This window comes from Puntigrus tetrazona, chromosome 5 (genome assembly GCF_018831695.1).
Source record: "Puntigrus tetrazona isolate hp1 chromosome 5, ASM1883169v1, whole genome shotgun sequence".
In the NCBI taxonomy this organism is placed as follows: Eukaryota; Metazoa; Chordata; class Actinopteri; order Cypriniformes; family Cyprinidae; genus Puntigrus; species Puntigrus tetrazona.
In genome coordinates, this window is record NC_056703.1 from 13753875 (window position 1) to 13773917 (window position 20043).

At 37.9% G+C, this 20043-nt stretch overlaps 1 protein-coding gene across 6 annotated transcripts in view; it reads left to right on the forward strand.

The window, feature by feature from the left end:
• Positions 1-20043, forward strand: part of klhl13 (kelch-like family member 13) — a 43032-nt gene that overhangs the window by 20353 nt on the left and 2636 nt on the right. For 3 of the 6 annotated variants that reach the window (XM_043239789.1, XM_043239790.1, XM_043239788.1), the window contains 6 exons: positions 5233-5304; positions 8342-8486; positions 10728-10860; positions 13492-13688; positions 13772-14567; positions 18117-18230. In XM_043239789.1, coding sequence (XP_043095724.1) covers positions 5233-5304; positions 8342-8486; positions 10728-10860; positions 13492-13688; positions 13772-14567; positions 18117-18230 — 1457 coding nt within the window. The remainder of the gene's footprint in view (positions 1-5232; positions 5305-8341; positions 8487-10727; positions 10861-13491; positions 13689-13771; positions 14568-18116; positions 18231-20043) is intronic. The other 3 variants (XM_043239792.1, XM_043239793.1, XM_043239791.1) reach the window with 1 other exon arrangement.

Genomic DNA, 20043 nt, shown 5'->3' on the forward strand with positions numbered 1-20043 from the left:
ATTATTTTCAGGACATTCAAACTCTAAAGTTCTATATATTTTTTTTCCAAAATGTATAAATTTGTTTTATTTAAAACGTAACAAAATCCTTTACCTGTAAATGAAAGTTTATTTTCTGACAGCTCTGTTTATGAGTTATAATAAAGTGGTGTGGTTTACAGTTCTAGACTAGAGTGTTTTATAATTTATTAGAAACAGCCTTTGGCTAGCTGTTTTTATCATGTGACCTCGCTCCCCCTGTGCCACAGTATGATATGTGAGCAGGGTCCAAAATTAACTTTCTGCCGCACCTGTCAGTGGTGGTTGAATTGAGGAAAATTTACTGGTCATGAATATTTCTACTTGCTATGAAATTCTATTAGGTATTATTTTATTGAAGAACAATAGTAACAGTGTCGTATGCCTCAATCAAAAAATTAGAGGTCAGTTTGAAGTACTTTACAAGGATGTATTAAATTAATAAAAGTGACCATAAACATTTGTTGCAAAGAATATAGAAGGATATAGCGATATAAGGATATGTTTCAATTAAATGTTGTTGTTTGTTTTTTTCCCTGTTCATCAACTTTCAGATCAAATAAAATATGTAGACAAATAAAATCTAAGCTTTCTCAAGGATACTAAGCAGCACAGCTGTTTTTAACATTGATGATAATAAGAAAAATTTCTTGGGCACCAAATTAGCATATTAGAATAATTTCTGAAGGATCATGTGACACGTGGAGTAATAATAATAATAAATTCCGCTTTGAAATATATTACACTAAAAGGTTGTTGGTTTTTTTTAAATTATACTAATATTTTGTCATGTTGTTTTTACTGTATTTTTGATCAAATAAATATACACCTTTTGGTGAAAATAAGAGACTTGAAAAAGAAATAAATTCATAACAAATCATACTTTCTCAAATTAATTTAATGGCTTGCATATGTCATACAGTGTAGGTCACTCATTGTCGCTCTCATAAGAGATGAGACCGTTTCTAGTGAATGCCACTGAGTGCCATTGTCTCCCATGTATAAAAAAATATATAAATAAAAACTAGTCATGACACAAAAGAAAAATGACAAACATAATGCAACATACTGTTTCATAACTGTTAGCTAATGTTCATTGCACACAGTCTCTCTGCTATTGGCCGGTGAGTTAAAGTTCACTTTGGACCCTGCAGTTCTTTAATAAAGCTACCAGCCAACTAGTGAGTAACTCCCAATCCCAAAGCCAATTTTTACTTTCATTTGGCTTTTGGTAAGTTAATTTTGGGCACTGCATGTGAGCATGTGATTTGTATTAATTGGATTATATTAAATAAGTCAGTTTTGCAACAGTATGGTGTTTGATATGCCAGTCAGGAGAATGTTCCTTTTCCTTATGATTTCTTAAGGTTGTATTCCCACACCCAGTACCCTCTCGGCGTCATCCAAAAAACAAACTAATGTGACATGCACACCGTACATCATTTCAAAACCATATTTATCATGTAATGAGTCTACACTTCCTCTGACACTCTCCCTGGCGGAAGAGAGAAGGCAGCTGATTTGTCACATTTTCACTTTCTGACCTGCCATCACTCTTTTTGTATGTTTCCTCCTTTATTTATTCACAATGGTTTAATCATGCATCGAAGAGGAAATGCAGGAATCCAATTTTCACCTCAAATGAGGGAGGAGGTTGAAGAAGAGGGTTGGAAAGAGGAAGAAGAGGGATTGAAAAAAGAGATGAGGAGAGAGTGAAGAATGAAGAGAATAAGATGGGAGATGGAAAGAGGAATGGCCTAGGTGATGGGAAGGTTGAGGATGTTAAGATAAATAAGACAAATGTGTGAAGTTGAAGTGGAGAAATGGAAATGGAAGACATGTCGTGCAAAATATAAAGCAGAAAAAAATGTTTAAAAGCCTGGTACGCTCAGTACTTTTCAGCTTTAGTTTACTTAGTGAGCTCTTTTTAAGTTCAGTTTGAGTATTGTTTTCAAATGTTGTGTGAATGCAGTAATTCAGATTTTTTTCACTCATCTTCTTAGTCTATTTTTGTTAAGGTTGAAATGTATATAAATCCGTAATTTATAACCTTGTCACTCGTTTCTTCAAGCTTCACAAAAAACTAAATGATGATCATTTCCCATTCTGACTGTAAACCAGATGCATAACTTCTGCAGCAGATGGCTTATGTTCATTTCCCTACATGTGTGATTAAAAAAAAATAAAGCACAGCTCCTTTGAACCCGGTTTAAGGTCGAAACAATTCATAATTGCAGCAGCTGGACGTCCCTGAGTGGTCACGTGATGACACAAAAACAGCGGCACATGTGCTCCACTGAGCCGGGCCTCATGTTTACCAAAGCCACGCCACAAATTCTGAATCGTTTTGCAAATAAAATAAAATTTTACATATGCAGATTTAAATCACATTGATGGGCGGAAAAAAAAGGTAAGCAGCTCTTGGTCAATTCTAGAGCGGATGTACCGTAATTAGCATCATATAATCATGTGTTTGAATCAAAGATTTGATTAACAGACCTTTTTATTTCACGCTAATTTCAAAAAGATGCGAAGAGATGGATGTTGCTGGTTTCACTCAATAACTAATGGAAGCAACATTTATTCGACTACAGAAAGATGTGTGTAACATTATGCGAGTGGAAACACAAACACAAATGCACTGGGTACGCTTCAGCACACGCTCATCTGTATGGCTTCTTTATGCACAATGTAAAATGGCAGATGTTGAGATGCTTGTTTATAGTTTGGGAAATTAAGTGAAAAATGTCGAGCCACAGGGATCTCATTTTTTCCCCCTTGGATACGTTGTTAGGTTGTTTTTGTTTACTGCGTGACATTTGTGCTGTATGGTACTATTTAGTAGCTGTGACTTCAGCTGTGTTTACACTGATCTGAAATCAACCTTACCATTCTTTCATCACAGTCATTCACAGGTGTCAGGGGTTTTTTTCCCCATAAAATGGTAATATTTAGCAGATTTAAATATTAGATGCATTTTTTTTTCTCTACAGTTTTGAACAGAATGGTCTCTTTTGTAGCCTGATGTGCTCGTTTGATCTCATTGTTTCACGCTTAATCTGTCAGTATCTGAGCTCTTCATCAGAGTCAGCTGTCTCTGCATGCTCACCCTTTCAATCAACACTCCAATCTCCTCATTATATGGGAGAGAAATTTGTTTTGCGTGTGTCACCGAGCAAATCTGAGTCGCCACGCGAGTCACACACACCCTGGTATGAAATGGGGAGGATTTTTCTGGAATTTCAATATGCATTAAAACAAAAAACGAATTAACCCCACATTTCTGCCTACAAATTACTCAGTCCTACATGCACTTTCACACCAGTAGTGTGAAGCCACACACACACGCTCCTACACTGGATGATTAAAAATAATGAGTGGCACATTAGTCACATTATTCATCGACAAAATGACGTCAGTAATGTGTAATCACATGTTCGTTAACAGAAAAATAGGGACTGTTCAGCTTCAAATTCAATTTCAGCAAGGTCACATTACATTGATCAAAAGTGACAGTAAATGCATATACATTGTAAAAAAAAAAAAAAAAATTCAAATAAATGCTTTTCTTTGGGCTTTCTGTTTATAGAAGAATTCTAAAAAAAAAAAAAAAAATGATCACAGTTGCAAAATATTAAGCAGCGAAGCTGTTTTTAACTTTGAGCATTAAATCAGCATATTAAAATGATAACTTGAGGATAATGAAGACTGGAGTAAGTTCAGTGTTAAAATAGAAAAGTGTTATTATTGAGCAAATAAATGCACCCTTTGTCAGAATAAAAGACTTAAATTCTAAGTGCATTACGGTGTTTCCTGTTTATAACCTGAGGGGAGAGTTGACATGATATCCTGAGGTAACTGACAACACGACATGGATACAGCCGAAAGAGATTAAGCTGTTCCTGGAAAATTCCTGTAGCCCTTTTCTTTAATTGACAAAATCGACACCTTGAATCTAGCATTGCTCTAGTTGGAACATCAAAACTTAAAGTCTTGAATCTGTGCTTCCTCTAACAGTAGGTACGCGTTCCTCCCTTAAGCCTTTTGTCCTAGATTTAAAGTTGTCCTTCACTATAACGTCTTTTTAGGAAGAACGGTCTAGAAAGGGCACAACAGAATAGCAGTTATATTTAACTGCAAAAACACATTTTACAATATCAAACCAATCGTAGCTCTCTCTCTCTCGCTCGCTCTCTTTTCACCCATTTATTAATGTTTGATGTGTCATTATCAGACAGACCTCAGGTGGGTTTCTAATTCTTCTCTCTAAGGAATGAATGCCCAGGGTGACTGAACTGATTTGCAGAGATATGATCTGAATCAGAAGTAAAACAGAGCAGAAGTGTGTGTGTGTGTGTGTGTGTGTGTGTGTGTGTGTGTGTGTGTGTGTGTGTGTGTGTGTGTGTGTGTGTTTGCGATCAAATCCTAATTAACAGGCAGGGATTTAGTCCAGGAGGGTTGAAAAGGATGTTGGTTAATCAAAGCAGAATATGTCGAGGTCCGTCTCTCTCTGTGTGTGTGTGTGTGTGTGTGTGTGTGTGTGTGTGTGTGTGTGTGTGACAGGCCAGCTGTTCTCCTGTCTCGTTCAGATCCATTCTTCCTGTTCTCCATAATACAGAATTATTAAAGAATGCTGTTAAGCTAATGCTCTTTTGCTTGCCCTTGTTCTCTGTGTGTGTCTCGCGCTCTCTCTCTCTTTCTCTCTCTTCCTCTCTTTCTGCATTATGGCTTTTATCTCATTCTCTCACATCTTCACTAAACATCTCTCATTGTCTTTCTCCATCACATGTTGTTGATGGTTAGCACACAGTGAGTTTAGTTGTTAGATCATTAAACCCATCTTTCTTTAGTGGATAAAGGTTTGTGCATGTCTTTGTCATGTCACATCTCAATCTCATCTGCAGAGTCAGGTGTGTGTGTGTGTGTTATGCTTTGCCATTTTGTGTCAAGTTATCTTCATCAAGCAGATTTGCTTCACTACAATCATCATTTAATTTGTCAGTAATTGAGAAGCTCAGATTAATCTAAACTGCTTAATTGAATGAATACCCTCGTGATTTCTCGCTCTCTCTCTGTCCTGTTCTTGATTTTGTCGACTGACACTTGTCATTTGTGTGTCTGTGCAGCGTACGCTTCATGCTGTGTGTGTGTTTGCATGTTTTCTGGGAATGTGCGTGTATTTAGTGATGCTATATCTCTCATTGTTTTTGGCAGCCACCAGCACTCGTTTGTGGTGTGGACCACCCACTCTCTGCTTGCTGCATCTCCAACCTATCACCTGACAGGGTAATGCACCAATCAGCTGCCTGTGATCTGTGTCATGTGACTGTGCCTGCCATTTATGGCTCCTCTCTGTCTTTCGTTTTTTTTTTTTTTTTTAACCTCATTTGACCATTTTTTTCATTGTCTAGTAGTGACTCCCTGATGTGCTTGACCCTTCTTCTAGAGCTCAGTTGAACTGGGAATCTTCTGTGTTCCTTCATCACCATTCTATGTTGATACTTGGGTCATGATACAGTTCATCATTTTTGGTCGCAAAAGAGTGAAACTGTGCCTGTCAGCTTTCTCAGCGGTTTTGGTGCTAGGTTGTGTGATCTTAGTTGGGTGCTAAAAAATTCTTATTTAAAAATCTCTGATTAGTGAAGATTTCTTCACAGAATTATTGGTCATTTCGTTTTTTTAATAGTCACTGCTTTGAAATGGAAAAAAAGTGCTAGCTCATGTATTGTTTCTGTATCGTGACATTAGTATCACAATGCTGTTTTTCTTTCATCTTGTTAACCCATACCTCCAGAGTTTGTGCTACAGCATGATTGATCCCAAAACCCGACCCACATTCCTTTCATCTTAGACGGGTGTAAATCCGGATGAAAGGGTGATGCATCCTGGTTGGATATCCTAGTTAGATATCCTTGTTAAAACCATGAAGCTTGAAGCTGTGAGGGGAAGAAGTAGGTGTCATAGAGCTGTGTTGATCATTGAAGTCCTGTCCCGAGGCCTCATTCATAAAACTTTAGAAGCTTTAGAGGCCATCTTTGCTTAGCCCCAGAGTAACAGTAAGTGCTTATTATGAGCCCTTTTTAATTATTCATCATTTTATATGCTTACAGGGTCCAGAATTAACACTCGCCAAGCACCAATTGTGAAAACAAATTAGCTTCAGTAAGTAAATAAAACTCCGCCAGTTGGCTGGAAACTTTATTAGGAACTGTAGCACTGGAAGGTTTAAATTAAATGGGAAGAAAAATTGTATGAACAATCACAGATGAAAGGGATATTAATTACTTCATCCTTGACTGTCAAAGACAGCTGTGCCTCTTAACAGCATTTATGTAAGTGACAAATTGCCATCAAACTTTGTCTTTATCTTCTCCACAACCTAAAATATTGGAAATTATATAGTATCCGTAAAAAGCAGGGCTGTCCAAACTCTGTACTTGAGGGCCAGTTTACTTCTCCAACCCTAATTAAACACACCCAAAGCAGCTAGTCAAATCTAACTAGACATGTTAGAAACTTTTGTGCAGGTGTGTTGAGGAAAGTTAAGCTAAACTCAGCCATACACTAGCCCTCTAGGACGAAAGTTGGACAGCCCTGGTGAAAAGTATTCGCCCCCTTCCATTGTGCTTTTCTGTGTGTTTTTAAAACATTTCTGTTTATCTTGGGTTTTATTCTGTGGTTTTTGTTTTTCTGGAGGATAAATCCTCCATCACAGGTATCTTGTAGACTCTTAGGTTTTCCTCCAGGATTACTCTGTATTTTGCTGTATTCCTTTTACCCTCTCGAGTCTTCTAGGTGTACACAGAATTATCTCTCAAGTACGATTCCGCAACTGCAGTGTTTTTCTGAGTCCGTTTAATGCCTTGTGCCAAACATTAGTTTGATAGCCAAAAATCTATTTTACTCTCATTAGACCTTCCAGCTGTCCTCAGTGTCTCCCATATCCGGGCAAACTGTAGCAGAGACGTCATGTGACGTCATGCTTGTAACTCCTACAGAGCTGTCAATGGTCTCTAGGTGGTCTCCCCCAGTGGTCTCCTCCTTACACTCATTTTAATCGTAATAATAAAAATTGAATCATACTCCAATAGATATTCCCTTGACTTGTGCTTTTCAGTTTACAGAGCTGCTTGGAGCAGCTTCAAGAGTGTTTCTGTCTCTCTCTCTCTCTCTTCATGGCATGTTTTGGCACAGTAGTGACTCACCAGAAGTTGGACTGTATTTATTTATAAGATGTCTGAAACCTGTCGGCTGCACCAAAGAGCATTTATGGGTATTGCATTTAGAGCTGGGGAATATTTATGAAATGAATCTACCATTTCAAAAACTACCGTGTTAAAGTTTGAAGACATTTACATTTTTCGTTGTTGTTTTTCAGTAAAGTCAAAAATGCCAAGGCTGCATTTATTTGATGTAAATGTAGTAAAACTGTAATATTGCAAAATGCACTTTAAACAGAAGGATCTTTTATGAATCATTTCTAAAATCAAAAATGTTTTACTGTTACATCTGATCAATTTAATGCATCCTTGCTAAAAATGAATCAAATAATCTCTACCCCAAACTTCTTTGTTTTAGAGCACTATAGTTCAGTGTAGTAAAATGCATGTTAAACATTTTTGTCATGACAACTATATTGCAATGTCAAATTTGTGACCCGTGCCACTTTTTTGAGAGATTTAAAGTGACATCTTTTATGTGATGCCACCTGTGACACAGTGTCATGTACTATTTGTCACAAATACATTAAATATGCACTTCAGTTATATCAGAAAGAGAAGGGATAAGTGTCTTATCTGGTTTTGTTCCTTTGTTATCTAGAGCAGTGGTTGATCTTAAAATGTTCTGGCTGTTGCATTTTCACCATTAGGCTTAGAAAAGGCCAAGAAGAACATCTGAACATCTGGTTTCATTCTGGTTTCATACATGTGCCCTAAAAAGTAAGGTAAACATGCCCAAACATAAAAAAATATCTTGTCCTGTTATTCAGTCAGCAAAATAAGATTTCTCATTAATATTAGTTTTAGTAAGAAGATCTGACCTGTGTAATAGTGGGAAAACGACCATCTTCTAATGTGTTTTGTGTTTTGAATGTTCAGTTGGGCGTATACGTGTGATGTGTTTATCATTTGAGGAGGGTTTCTGTGCTGAACTTGTGTTGAAGAATCAGGAGGCACCACATCTGTTTCAAATCTAATGAATCAATATTGTGTTTGCAGTCAAAACAGGTTTGGTCTTTTCACACAGTGCTGCCTATACCCCTCTCACACTTGTTACATCCGGATATTAACCTTTCATCTCTCTCTCTTTCTCTGATGGGCAGATCACTGGTGGAAGATGATGATGCTCAGATGATGAAGGTGTCGCTGGGATGCAGTGAAATGGGGCTTTCCTCCCACTTGCAGGCCTCGAAAACAGGAAACACACGATTTTTTACCAGCAACACACACAGCTCTGTGGTTTTACAGGTGAGTGTGTGCGATTACACATGTCTCTTACTAAATGTCAGAGTGGGTATGTGGGGTGTCACCATCTGCCTTTTTGGCATCATATCACACGTGAGAATTTGTGTGTGTTTGGAAGAGAATGCGAAGGTCATCTCTGCTGTTACTGGCAGCCAGGCTTTAGTTCACACATAAAGATAATACTATGATCATCATTGGTGGTGGGCTCAGTCCTGCCTGAAGTCCAAGAGAACATTCATTAGCACCTACCTGCAGGTTACCTGACAAGTGTCAGCATGTGCTTGTGTGGGAACAAAGGTGAGAATTTAATTGGAATTTGCCAGTGAGTCATTGCAGACAGATCAATAAGTAAAGGTCACCTGATTCCCTTTGTTTGTGTGCATCTGTTTATTTTTATTTAACCCTCCTATGCATGATGTCTTCTTCAGTGGACTATTTTTATGTGATGATATGTCAGTTTAAAACTTAGTGAGCCATTATATTGTCGCATTTTTAAAATTAATTATCATTTTTAATTATATCCAGTGTGCAAATTCTGGCACTATTAGAGCATTGCAGTTTTTTCGACTGGCAGACAGAAACATTTTTTAATAAATCACACACATTCTAAGACTGGTCTGTGAGAAATAAAAATGTAAAAGCATCTTTTTTTTGCTGTATTATTTATCATATAAATGCAGCCTTGGAGGGGCTTATTTTAAAAACATTTTAAAATCTTATAGACTCCAGGATTTTTCACACACTGTTTGTGTACATGGGATAAAAGTGAATATACATGCGTGCACATGCACACATTCATGTGTTGCGTGATTCTAGATGTCATTAGCACTAACAGTTTATATCGACGTGGTGAGGTCACTCTATTGATTTCTTCCTATCGCAATGTCAATGACAGCTGTCATCCATCACCTGTTTGGCGTTCCTGCTGAAATCAGCTACCACTGTTAGAGGAGGTGAATTGTGTTTATATGAACTTCAAATTGCAGTTTATTAAAATCGAATCAGACTACCACAGATAAACAATATTTGAAAGAAGCTGAAATTGAAGACAGACGCTCCGAGATGATGACTTAATTTCAATTTGAGTCTGTCACATGGCACAAGTGTCCTAAAGCACAGCAGGCTTCATCACCCCACAATATCACTAACCGCTAGAAAAATGATTTGATTCATTCCAGCGATTTGTTCGGAAACAGCACTCAGTTCATTTGATTGGATGTTTATCCCCAGGCTCTATGTGTTCTCACATACTGAACATACACAGAAAGAGAGCTTTATTTGAAGAACCAGGTTTGGTGTGTGTTTTTAGGAGGTTTTTTAAGTTGTACATTCAATCACTTAAAAAAAAAAAGTAAAGTAAAATCACAATTAATTATTATAGACGTTCTATTTTTGTTTATTTGAATTTTGGCATCATAATACATTTTCATTAACATGATTGTTATCGTTTTATTTTTTATATAAAATATTCCATAGTTACACATTAAACGTATAGCCCACGCACACCTATACAGTGTTTTGTTAAAGTAGACGTTTCAAACAAAATGCTTTCACTGTTATATTAGATCATCTACATTTTGCATTTAAGCGTTTAGCAGACGCTTTCATCCAAAGCGACTTATGAACAAAGCACAGCACAAGCAAAGCTTTTAGTTTTAGAATTTATCAGACGCTATGAAGCAGGTAAAGACAGCCTGTTGGCTTTTCCGCGTTTATCGAGGCATTTCTGTTAAACTCTAGCTCAGAGTGCGTAGTAGTGTTTGGCGCTTAAAAAGCTTACGTGTAATTTCAGTGAGTGCAGCACTGATTGGATTGTGCCTATCACATGCTTGGCATTTGCTTTTGCACATGCTGCTGTATTGAGCCTGACACAGCGGCTCGGAAAGTGTGCATGGGAGTGGACGATGGCTCTGTCCTGTTAATTATGGCTCATCTGTGCCATGGGAGCCTATCTCTGCTGCAGTCCCCTCATGCATCTGACCTCCTGTTCATTAATTAACCCCACAATCTTTTATTCAGAAATGACGCTCATGGGACGCATAATAATGATACAGCTCCTTAACATTCACACTCTGTTTTCATGGGTAATAACAACAGATGCTTTAGTGTTTTCTCTTTTTTTTTCCTCAAGACCATTTCGGTCAATCCATTTCCTCCTCCTCAGTGAATTCATTAAGTGCATTACAGAAATGCTCGTCAGTCCTCTCATTTCCTCTGTTTTATTTTCTTTCCCCTGTCTCTCAGGGTTTTGACCAGTTGCGGATAGAGGGCCTGCTGTGTGATGTCACATTGGTGGCGGGAGATGGGGATGAGGCGTTTCCTGTTCACCGAGCCATGATGGCCTCCTCCAGTGACTACTTTAAAGCCATGTTTACAGGTGAGTGAGAGAACAAGACGTGGGACAAAAAAGGATTAGGTGAGGTGAAGCCAAGTTTCCAGGTGAGGAAGGGATAAAGGAAGGAAGAAAAACAGAGGTGGTGTGGGATAGAGAGGTCAAAGTTTGATGGAAGACTCCAGTTAAGTTATTAATGAACGATGTTGATGCACTGTGCTGTACTAATCAGCTATACTGGAGTGTTTTGGTTTAATAAATGTCACTTTAAATCTTCTTTTTCTTTTATTCCCCTTTTTTTAGTTTGTTAATCACGTAAATATCAGTAATATGTCGGTCGCATTTAGTCACACCAGAGAGTTTCCCTCAGAGCTCATTTCACCATTTACCCCCTCCCCCGCTCGTTCTCTCTCTCTCTCTCTCTCTCTCTCTCTCTCTCTCTCTCTCTCTCTCTCTCTCTCTCTCTCTCTCTCTCTCTCTCTCTCAGAAGCTCACTCTGTTTCTTGGGAAGAAAGAACAAAGCATTAGAGGTGAAAAAAGATAAGAAAGCAAGGGATTTGCTCGGGGTTATTTGGGAAAGCATGTTCAGAGATAATCTGTTCGATGGAAAGAACTTCATTTCATTATTTGAATTGAGTTCAACTATTCCCTAAATAATTATGCCGTTTAATACTGCATACAACCAAATCCTGGATGAATTTTTAACACAAAACTATTATCAGAGAGCACTAAAACAATTGTAAAGAAGCAGTGCGCTTGGGGAATCCACTTCCTGAAGGCAAGAAATGGTGTAAACTGGGGGAAAATATGTTTATCAATGCATCATGATTCTGAATCGGTCCACAAAAATTCTAGGTTGATTTTAAGTTTAACTTCCAAATCATGCTGGTATGAACACTTTGTTGCTTAGAACTTGACTACACTGCTGTTCAAAAGTTTTATATCAGTAAGAATTGATTTCCAAATTTTCAGCAGGTTGATCTACAAAATTAAAACAGCAGATACATTTTTTTTTAACACACAAAGAAGAAAATTCAAAATCAGGCTTGATACAACAGTAAAGGCATTTTCAGATTTATAGGGAAACCACAAGTACCTACAATATTAAACTCTCTTAATTCTACCAGAAGTCTATTCCAGTCATTTGTTCCTCTAAAAGCAATGATAACTGGCAAAACAGTGACAATATGAATCTGAAAATTACTACTGATTATTCAGCTTTGCCATCACAAGAATAAATTGCATTTAAATATTAAATGTGATGATGATGACGACAGAGCATTAATGTAAATCTTAATTTTTTTTCTCCCAACTGGTCAGGACATTTCTATTTCTACAATATCGAGGCAGGTGGCCATGCACTCCAAATTGAACTTATCCAAAATTCAGTTCCTGATAATGTTGCCATAATTATAAAATATTCTCGAAATGGCTGTGCTAAATTGTCAGGGCATGCATTTTGCATTCTGTGAAAAAAGACCATTGAATGGAATTGTGTACTGTGATGGAATGTGTGTGCAGTAGGGATCCACATCTCCATAACTAAGGGTGATGCTATATGCATCTCGATTCATAGCCACTGATACTATACATTAGTTACATATGAAGCTGCTATCAATGCAGTTCACCACATTATGATCCAGTGTGATATGAATTTGATTTAACACAATGTTATTCAATGTAATATAATGCAAAAATATGATGCTATGCAATTCAATATGCAAATTATGTTCAGACAGACAGCAAGTTATTAATTAACTTAAGTGCCTTCTGACTTCTAACACCTCTGCTTCAGTAGTGTTGTGATATTTCATATTCACCTAACAGAAGTGGTGATGAGAGAACGGGATTGGAGAGGTGAAATCAATCTCAACATTATATTAGAATATAAATATTGGTCACTTTTTAAATAATTAAAAAGTATAACACATCTAGACATTTTTTTTTTTTTTTTTTTTTTTTTTTTTTTACCAATGCAGATATGTTAGAAATGATGCATCACAATACAAATGACAACTTGCACCAATTGAAAAAGTAGTGCATTGGATACATGTACTTTTATACAGATGAACTGATGCAAATCAGTGAATCTCACCATCCCTAGTATTTAGCTGAGAAATGTGCTGTATCTGTTATCTTATAAAAGGTCAGTAGTATTTATAAGCCCATCAAAGTCCTGCTCACACATGTGTGCCATGAGCATTTAAGCACTTCAAGACTTCCATAATTGCTGTCTGTATTACTTTCTTTCATTCTCCCCTTGTGTTCTACTTATCCCTTTTGCTCTTGTTCTCTCTCTTTCTCCATCTCTGCATAGTTGAGAAATCACATCTGAACTAATGAAAGTGGTTTGATTTATTTCAAACGTAGCTGTTGAATAAGTGGCTCATTATCATGGTAAAGAGAATTGGTGACGGCTTGCAGTGCGACTCACTTATCTTCTCTCTTATTTCCTCTTTCTCTCGTTCTCCTTATTGTATCTGTCACTCTCCCCTCTCTGCCTTTGATCCGCTCATTTGCAACGTTTTTTGCCAATCCCTCCCCCATTCTTTTCTTCCTCATTCTCTTCATCTGCTTTTTTATGCGTTTTGCTTGAATATTTCTTTGCACCGATTTTCTCTCGCTTTCATCTCCTCCCTCCGTCATCTTTTCCTATCTTTCCCTTTTTTTCCTCAGGTGGAATGAAAGAGCAGGATTTGATGTGTATAAAGCTGCATGGCGTGAATCGAATAGGGCTAAAGAAGATTATAGACTTCATTTACACCGCCAAACTCTCTCTCAACATGGAGAACCTACAGGACACCCTAGAGGCTGCTAGCTTTCTCCAGATCCTGCCTGTCCTTGACTTCTGCAAAGTCTTTCTCATTTCTGGGGTAGGACACTGTTCAAACCATTTCAAATGAGAATGCTCTAGTGCACTTTGTAGCATTAACACGCAGTTCTTACCTCCTCTTAGGTGTCGCTGGATAACTGCGTGGAAGTGGGGCGCATCGCCAACACCTACAACCTCACTGAGGTGGACAAATACGTCAACAACTTTATCCTGAAGAATTTCCCCTCACTACTCGGCACCGGCGAGTTTGTCAAGCTTCCATTTGAACGCCTAGCGTTTGTGCTTTCCTCCAACAGTCTAAAACACTGCAGCGAGCTGGACCTGTTCAAATCTGCGTGCCGCTGGTTACGCTACGAAGAAGGCCGCATGGAATACGCTGCCAAGCTAATGCGCAATATTCGATTCCCCCTCATGAGTCCAACAGAACTCATAAACCACGTACAGACTGTCGATTTCATGCGTACGGACAATACCTGTGTTAATCTTTTATTAGAAGCCAGCAACTACCAGATGATGCCATACATGCAGCCGGTGATGCAGTCGGAGCGAACTGTGATCCGTTCGGACAATACCCATTTAGTGACACTTGGGGGTGTGCTACGGCAGCAGCTGGTTGTAAGTAAAGAGTTGCGACTTTTTGACGAGAAAGCACACGAATGGAAGGCACTGGCACCCATGGACGCCCCGCGCTACCAGCACGGGATCGCAGTGATCGGGAACTTTTTGTATGTGGTCGGGGGACAGAGTAACTATGACACGAAAGGTAAAACAGCTGTGGATACCGTTTTTCGATACGACCCGAGATATAACAAGTGGATTCAGGTGGCGTGTCTGAATGAGAAGAGGACCTTCTTTCATCTGAGCGCTCTCAAAGGACATCTATATGCTGTGGGCGGGAGAAACGCTGCAGGAGAGCTGGGTGAGTCAGGAAGGGATTTTAGTGTCACAGCAGGGGACAGATTTCTAAGGGATGTGCTGTGCTTCAGTTGTTGACATGTTTTGTAAATATAACATTAATCTGAGTCTTGCAGTTGGCTAATTATGTGTGGATGCAAAAATGAAATGCTAAAAACATCTTGGTATTTTGGGTTGGTCCTAATTATAGAAAGATTCGACTTCATCCTGAAGGAGAGTAGGTTTGTCAGCAGTGCTGCCCCTTTAGGGCTGTTGCTAATCATGTCAGTGGTTCTCCACTGGTGGGCCATGACTCAGAATACTTCGTCACTTCTGTAGAAGCTAGAAAAATTAGTCAGATACCGACATGAATGGGTTAGTTGACTTTAACTCCACCTCCAGAACCAGATTACACAAGATAAAAGTTACAACCCTGACTGCATTAAATACTCATTTACATGCAGTGAGGATCAATACGGTTTGTGCTGACACTATTGTGTTTTGTAATGTGAATTCTGAATGCTGAGAGCATGACACTATCAAAATGTAAAATTGCAGTAGCAGCAAATCATTTCTTAAAAGTAGAGTGCAGATATCCATCAGTTGTTCATTGCATTAAAGTAGATCTGAAAGCGAGCTTGCAGTGGATCAGATGGTAAAGTCTATCATACATCACCAGAGAAGGCTATCAAATCACGGGAGGCTCAAGCTATGAAATTTTTATGAAACATTATGAAAAAATAAACAAAGAAATAAGAGTTTTTATGGATAAATTGTTCAGAATAAGATCAGAAAGATGCGTTTAGAAAATATATGGAGTGATGGTCCATTTTGAGCCTGCAGTATGTCAAGATAATTGCACTGTAAATAAAAAAAGATATATATTTTAGTTGTCATTTACATTAACACGTTGACTCAAAACAATTTTAAGCGGCGGGGTAACAAGTTATTTCAAGTTGAAACAACTTTGTTGAGCATACGTGGATAACTGTTATATTGATTTTTTAATGTTTGTTTTTGTTGTTTTCTGTGTACTTTAAGCAATTTTGGTACTTTTGGATCACAACTCAACCTTCCAGTATAAAATCCAAAAACGAAACCATTTGAACCACCCACACATTTATTTCATTAATTTGTAAGGAGGTTGAATTCATATACTAGAATTCAGTTACACCGAAATTAAAAAAAAAAAGCTCTGTTATTTACATGCAGTTTAATAGCGTTATTGCATCATTTTGTTATTTGATATTTATTTGTTGATTTGTACTTAGAGTATTTAATTTGCCTTCGAATATGTATACAAGACAGATTGTAATTAGATCACCCTAGGCTACAGAAGTTTGGATGCCCCAGAAATGACAGAAAGTGAAGAATCATTGGTAATGCACATGATGGAACACCCGTGAAACTCCAAAACTAATTAGCATTGGGGCAAAAAGAGCTTTCAGCAAAAATATTAATAGTATACAGGATTTATGTCTGCACCGTGTGCTTTATAGTCGGTATTCCAGAAGCTATGGTTGTATAACTGCATCAGGCAAAGGTGGAGATTAACCAGAGATGATAGTTCTCACAGGGTGAATGCCCCAGTGCAACCTGGATAATTAATATGCCGGGTCAGCTCCATGTAGGAGAACACCAGAACATAGTGCAAACACATTAATATATGCACAAACAAAAATCATCCTCCCATTATCCACAGTAATGCTCACTATAATTATGCACACAAAAACACACACATACTAGATTTGTACAGCACCTCAAAATTTACAGGAAAGAGACAAACATACACAGATGTCACACTACAGAGCTTTGATAATAGACTCTGACACACTCCCTTCCACAGCGAGAAAAACGTACTTGCAGCTTTCTGCATGCAATTCACTTTGACACACACACACACACACACACACACACACACACACACACACACACACACACACACATACATACATACATACATACATACACACACACACACACACACACACATACATACACTCTTTGGCCTTTCTCATGTTTATCAGATGGCGCTCAAGCCCCTAGCACTCAGTCGCCCATGTTTCTATAGTGACATCCGTCATGGCGGTCAAGTGGAATTTATTGCTTTGAGTTGAATTTAATCTTTTTACCCCGTACTGTTTGAGGACTCCGCCAGCAGTCTAATATTACTGCCCAGTGTGTTTGATTTGTCACTCTCAGTACAGGATTTGCTGGAACTTGCCATTACTGCAGTTTAAATACGAATGACAGGTGATTGATTTTAAAAGCTAAAAGCAGTGTTTTTTCTTCATATTTAACTTGTTTTAAAAATGTGGACTGACAGATTCTGATAAATGTGCTTCTGTTTGGTCATGAAGATGGAGTGAATGAATACTGATGCGAGTGCTATTTACAATCATAGTTTCTCAGTGGTGCTGTCTCGCTCATTAATTTTCAGATATAAAGCATCTGAAAGTTGTATTTTTGGCTCTGAATCCGATGAAATGCAGACTTTCCTGTTGTTAATTATTAGTGGAAATCAGGCTGTCTGCGTTAAACAAATTTAGACCATGTTAGATGCTTTGGGCAGTTCCATTGAAAATCAAGCACATCGGTTTTAGAAAAACCTTTGAATAAGTAACTTTCTGTACATAGTGAATTTGAGCTGTTGTGAAGTATGATGAACTTATTGTCTCTCATCTGTACTTTAAACAATTTAGTATATATTTTTTGTGGACACTTTGCAACAAATCATATGGATATCAGTAAAGGGAGTCATAAACATTCCCTGTTAATTTTCGGACCGCTCATTTCCCTCCTGCTGCCGTTTATGGGTTTTACATACAGTTGGTAATAAGTACTGCTAGTAAGTACTTGGAAAAGCTACATATTATCTTGTTACGGTTTCTTATCCTTTTATCTTTTAGCCCGAAGCAGCATTAAGAGCTTGTTCTGTGATTGGTTTTATGCTCTCTTATTTAAAAGAGTGACACATTCTGAATAAACATCTAGTCTGAAATCAAAGTCAAAATGCTGTCTTCCTATCTCAGGCTTACCTTGGATAAAAAGACCTATGAATTAATATATCATCTGCTCGTATCAGATCTTCTCTGTATCATCCCATCTATGTGGACAGATACTTTTATAAAACTATAAAAAGCATTTGCTTCTGATTTGGAGAGATTAGATAAGAGCAGCCAGAAGTTTTTGTGCAAGGTAAAGTAGCGGTTTCTGTGGATACACTGGTGTTTGTAGCATTATTGAGTTTATATTGTTTGCCTCCTTCAAAAATAGTTAATAATTGATCATCACCTCTGTGGGAGAATGTCACTTGATCTATATTAATGGTCATCTGGATCTAAACTTGCTTCTGTTCTGTGAAAGTACATTAGTTTGGTTTTGTACAATTGAGCACTAAAGCGTCCCTGTTCTCTCTGTGAGAGCGTGACTAATGTACAAGTACTAATTTTTTTGTCCCCTTTAGACCTTTTCCTGGATCCACATTAACTCAGCTGTTAGTCTAGTCATCTTTCTTGGCATTCAAGACCTTGTTTTCTTTCTCAAATTCTCACTGTTTCTTGTTTTTCTCTAGCAACTGTGGAGTGTTATAACCCCAGGACAAACGAATGGACATATGTGGCCAAAATGAACGAGCCGCATTATGGACACGCAGGCACTGTTTACGGAGGATACATGTACATTTCAGGTACCCGTCACACACCTGTATGCACGCTACTGTTCACACGTTCAAAGATGTTTTTGTATCGTCTCATGTTCGTCCAGTCTGCATTTATTTGATCAAAAATACTGTAAAAATGTTACAGGAAATTACAATTCAAATCTATGTTAATTTAATATCAAATGTTATTTATTCTTGTAATGACAAAGCTGAATTTTCAGCAGCTATTATTACAGTCTTTGGTATCGCACTATATTCCGAAATCAATGTTGAAGACATTTGTGCTGCTTAAAGGAATAGTTCACCAAAAAATTAACCCTACCCTATTTTTTTTTACTCACCCCCAAGCCATCCTAGGTGTGTATGACTTTCTTCTTCCAGCCGAACGCAGTCTGAGTTTTTAAAAAACGTTATCCTGGCTTTTCCAAGCTTGGTAATGCTGGTGAATAGTGGCAAATATAATTATCACATCAATCACACATGTCCATCATAAAACTGATCTAATATCACTGCCCAGTGTGTTTGATTTGTCACTCTCAGTACAGGATTTGCCGTTACTACAGTTTAAATACAAATGACAGGCGATTCATTTTAAAAGCTAAATGCTGGTTTTTCATATTTAACTTGTTTTAAAGATGTGGACTGACAGATCCTGATAAATGGTGTCAGTTTTGGGGTGGTGGTGAATACTGTAAGAGTTATATTTACAATAATAGTTTAAAGACGGTCTCTGAGTAGTGCTCTGTCACTCATTAATATGGGTGAATTATACCTTTAAACCCTCGAGTCAAATTGTATTTTTTCATTTGAATATATCAGCTTGAATGAAAACCACACACTTCTCATTTAATATGCGTGCAAGTTTAAGCAAAAAGTCGAATTTAGTCACAAATCCGCATCCCCATTCTCAAACACATTTTCACAGATCAGGTAGCTGGTAGGGTGTCGCTGACAGGAAGAGGAATATCTGGAGGGTGAGAATGAGATGTTCTCACCACACACACACACACACAAACCGATCCTCCATAGATCAGTGTGTGTGTGTTCCCTCTATCAGATGGCAAGAATTTAACTTCTCTAAACAGAGAAACGCAGAGACACACTCTCACAGGGTTTTAACCTATCCCGTGCAGGATTGGTCCCACCACATGCTCACTTTACAGGATTGCAGCTCAAATCCTGCTTTATGGAGATGAGTCCTACTTTCACTGAGAATGATAAACGGAGAAAGAGATGGTTGGTTGGATAGGGTGGCGAGGGGAGGAGATGTAGTGATGACATGAAGTATGTTTCTGTGTGATAATGAACATTGCGGTATGTAGGAGGAGTGTGATCTCACACGCACACAAAAGAGCTGTGATAATGCTGCTCCAGGCTTTCGGTCGTCTTCTCCCACACGCACACATTTACCACTCCATACATTAGCTTTCGCTCTTACACGGGCACGAGACGGATGAATCTCATTCAAGCCTCCAGCAACCTCTAAATAACATTTCTGAACTCCTCAACATGATATGCGAGCACTGTATATGAGCCAGTCGCTGTAGTAGGGCTCTATTATTTTTCTGCAATATGAAAAAAGAGAAATCCAGTCATACACACAGAATCTACAGTATAATGCAGAATGTCGTGGAATTTGCCCAATTGTGGATGTGTAAATCGAAAGTAGGTTTGTACATGTAAAACCGAAATGTTTTTAAAGAAATGTTTATCAAAAGAATTTAGCAAAAAAAAATAACTCGACTTAAGAAATATTTTTTTAATGAAATTAGTTAGAGGCTTTTGATTTATTAAAATCATTCAAATGGAATCTGGAAAAAATGGAACAGTATGTGCTTTT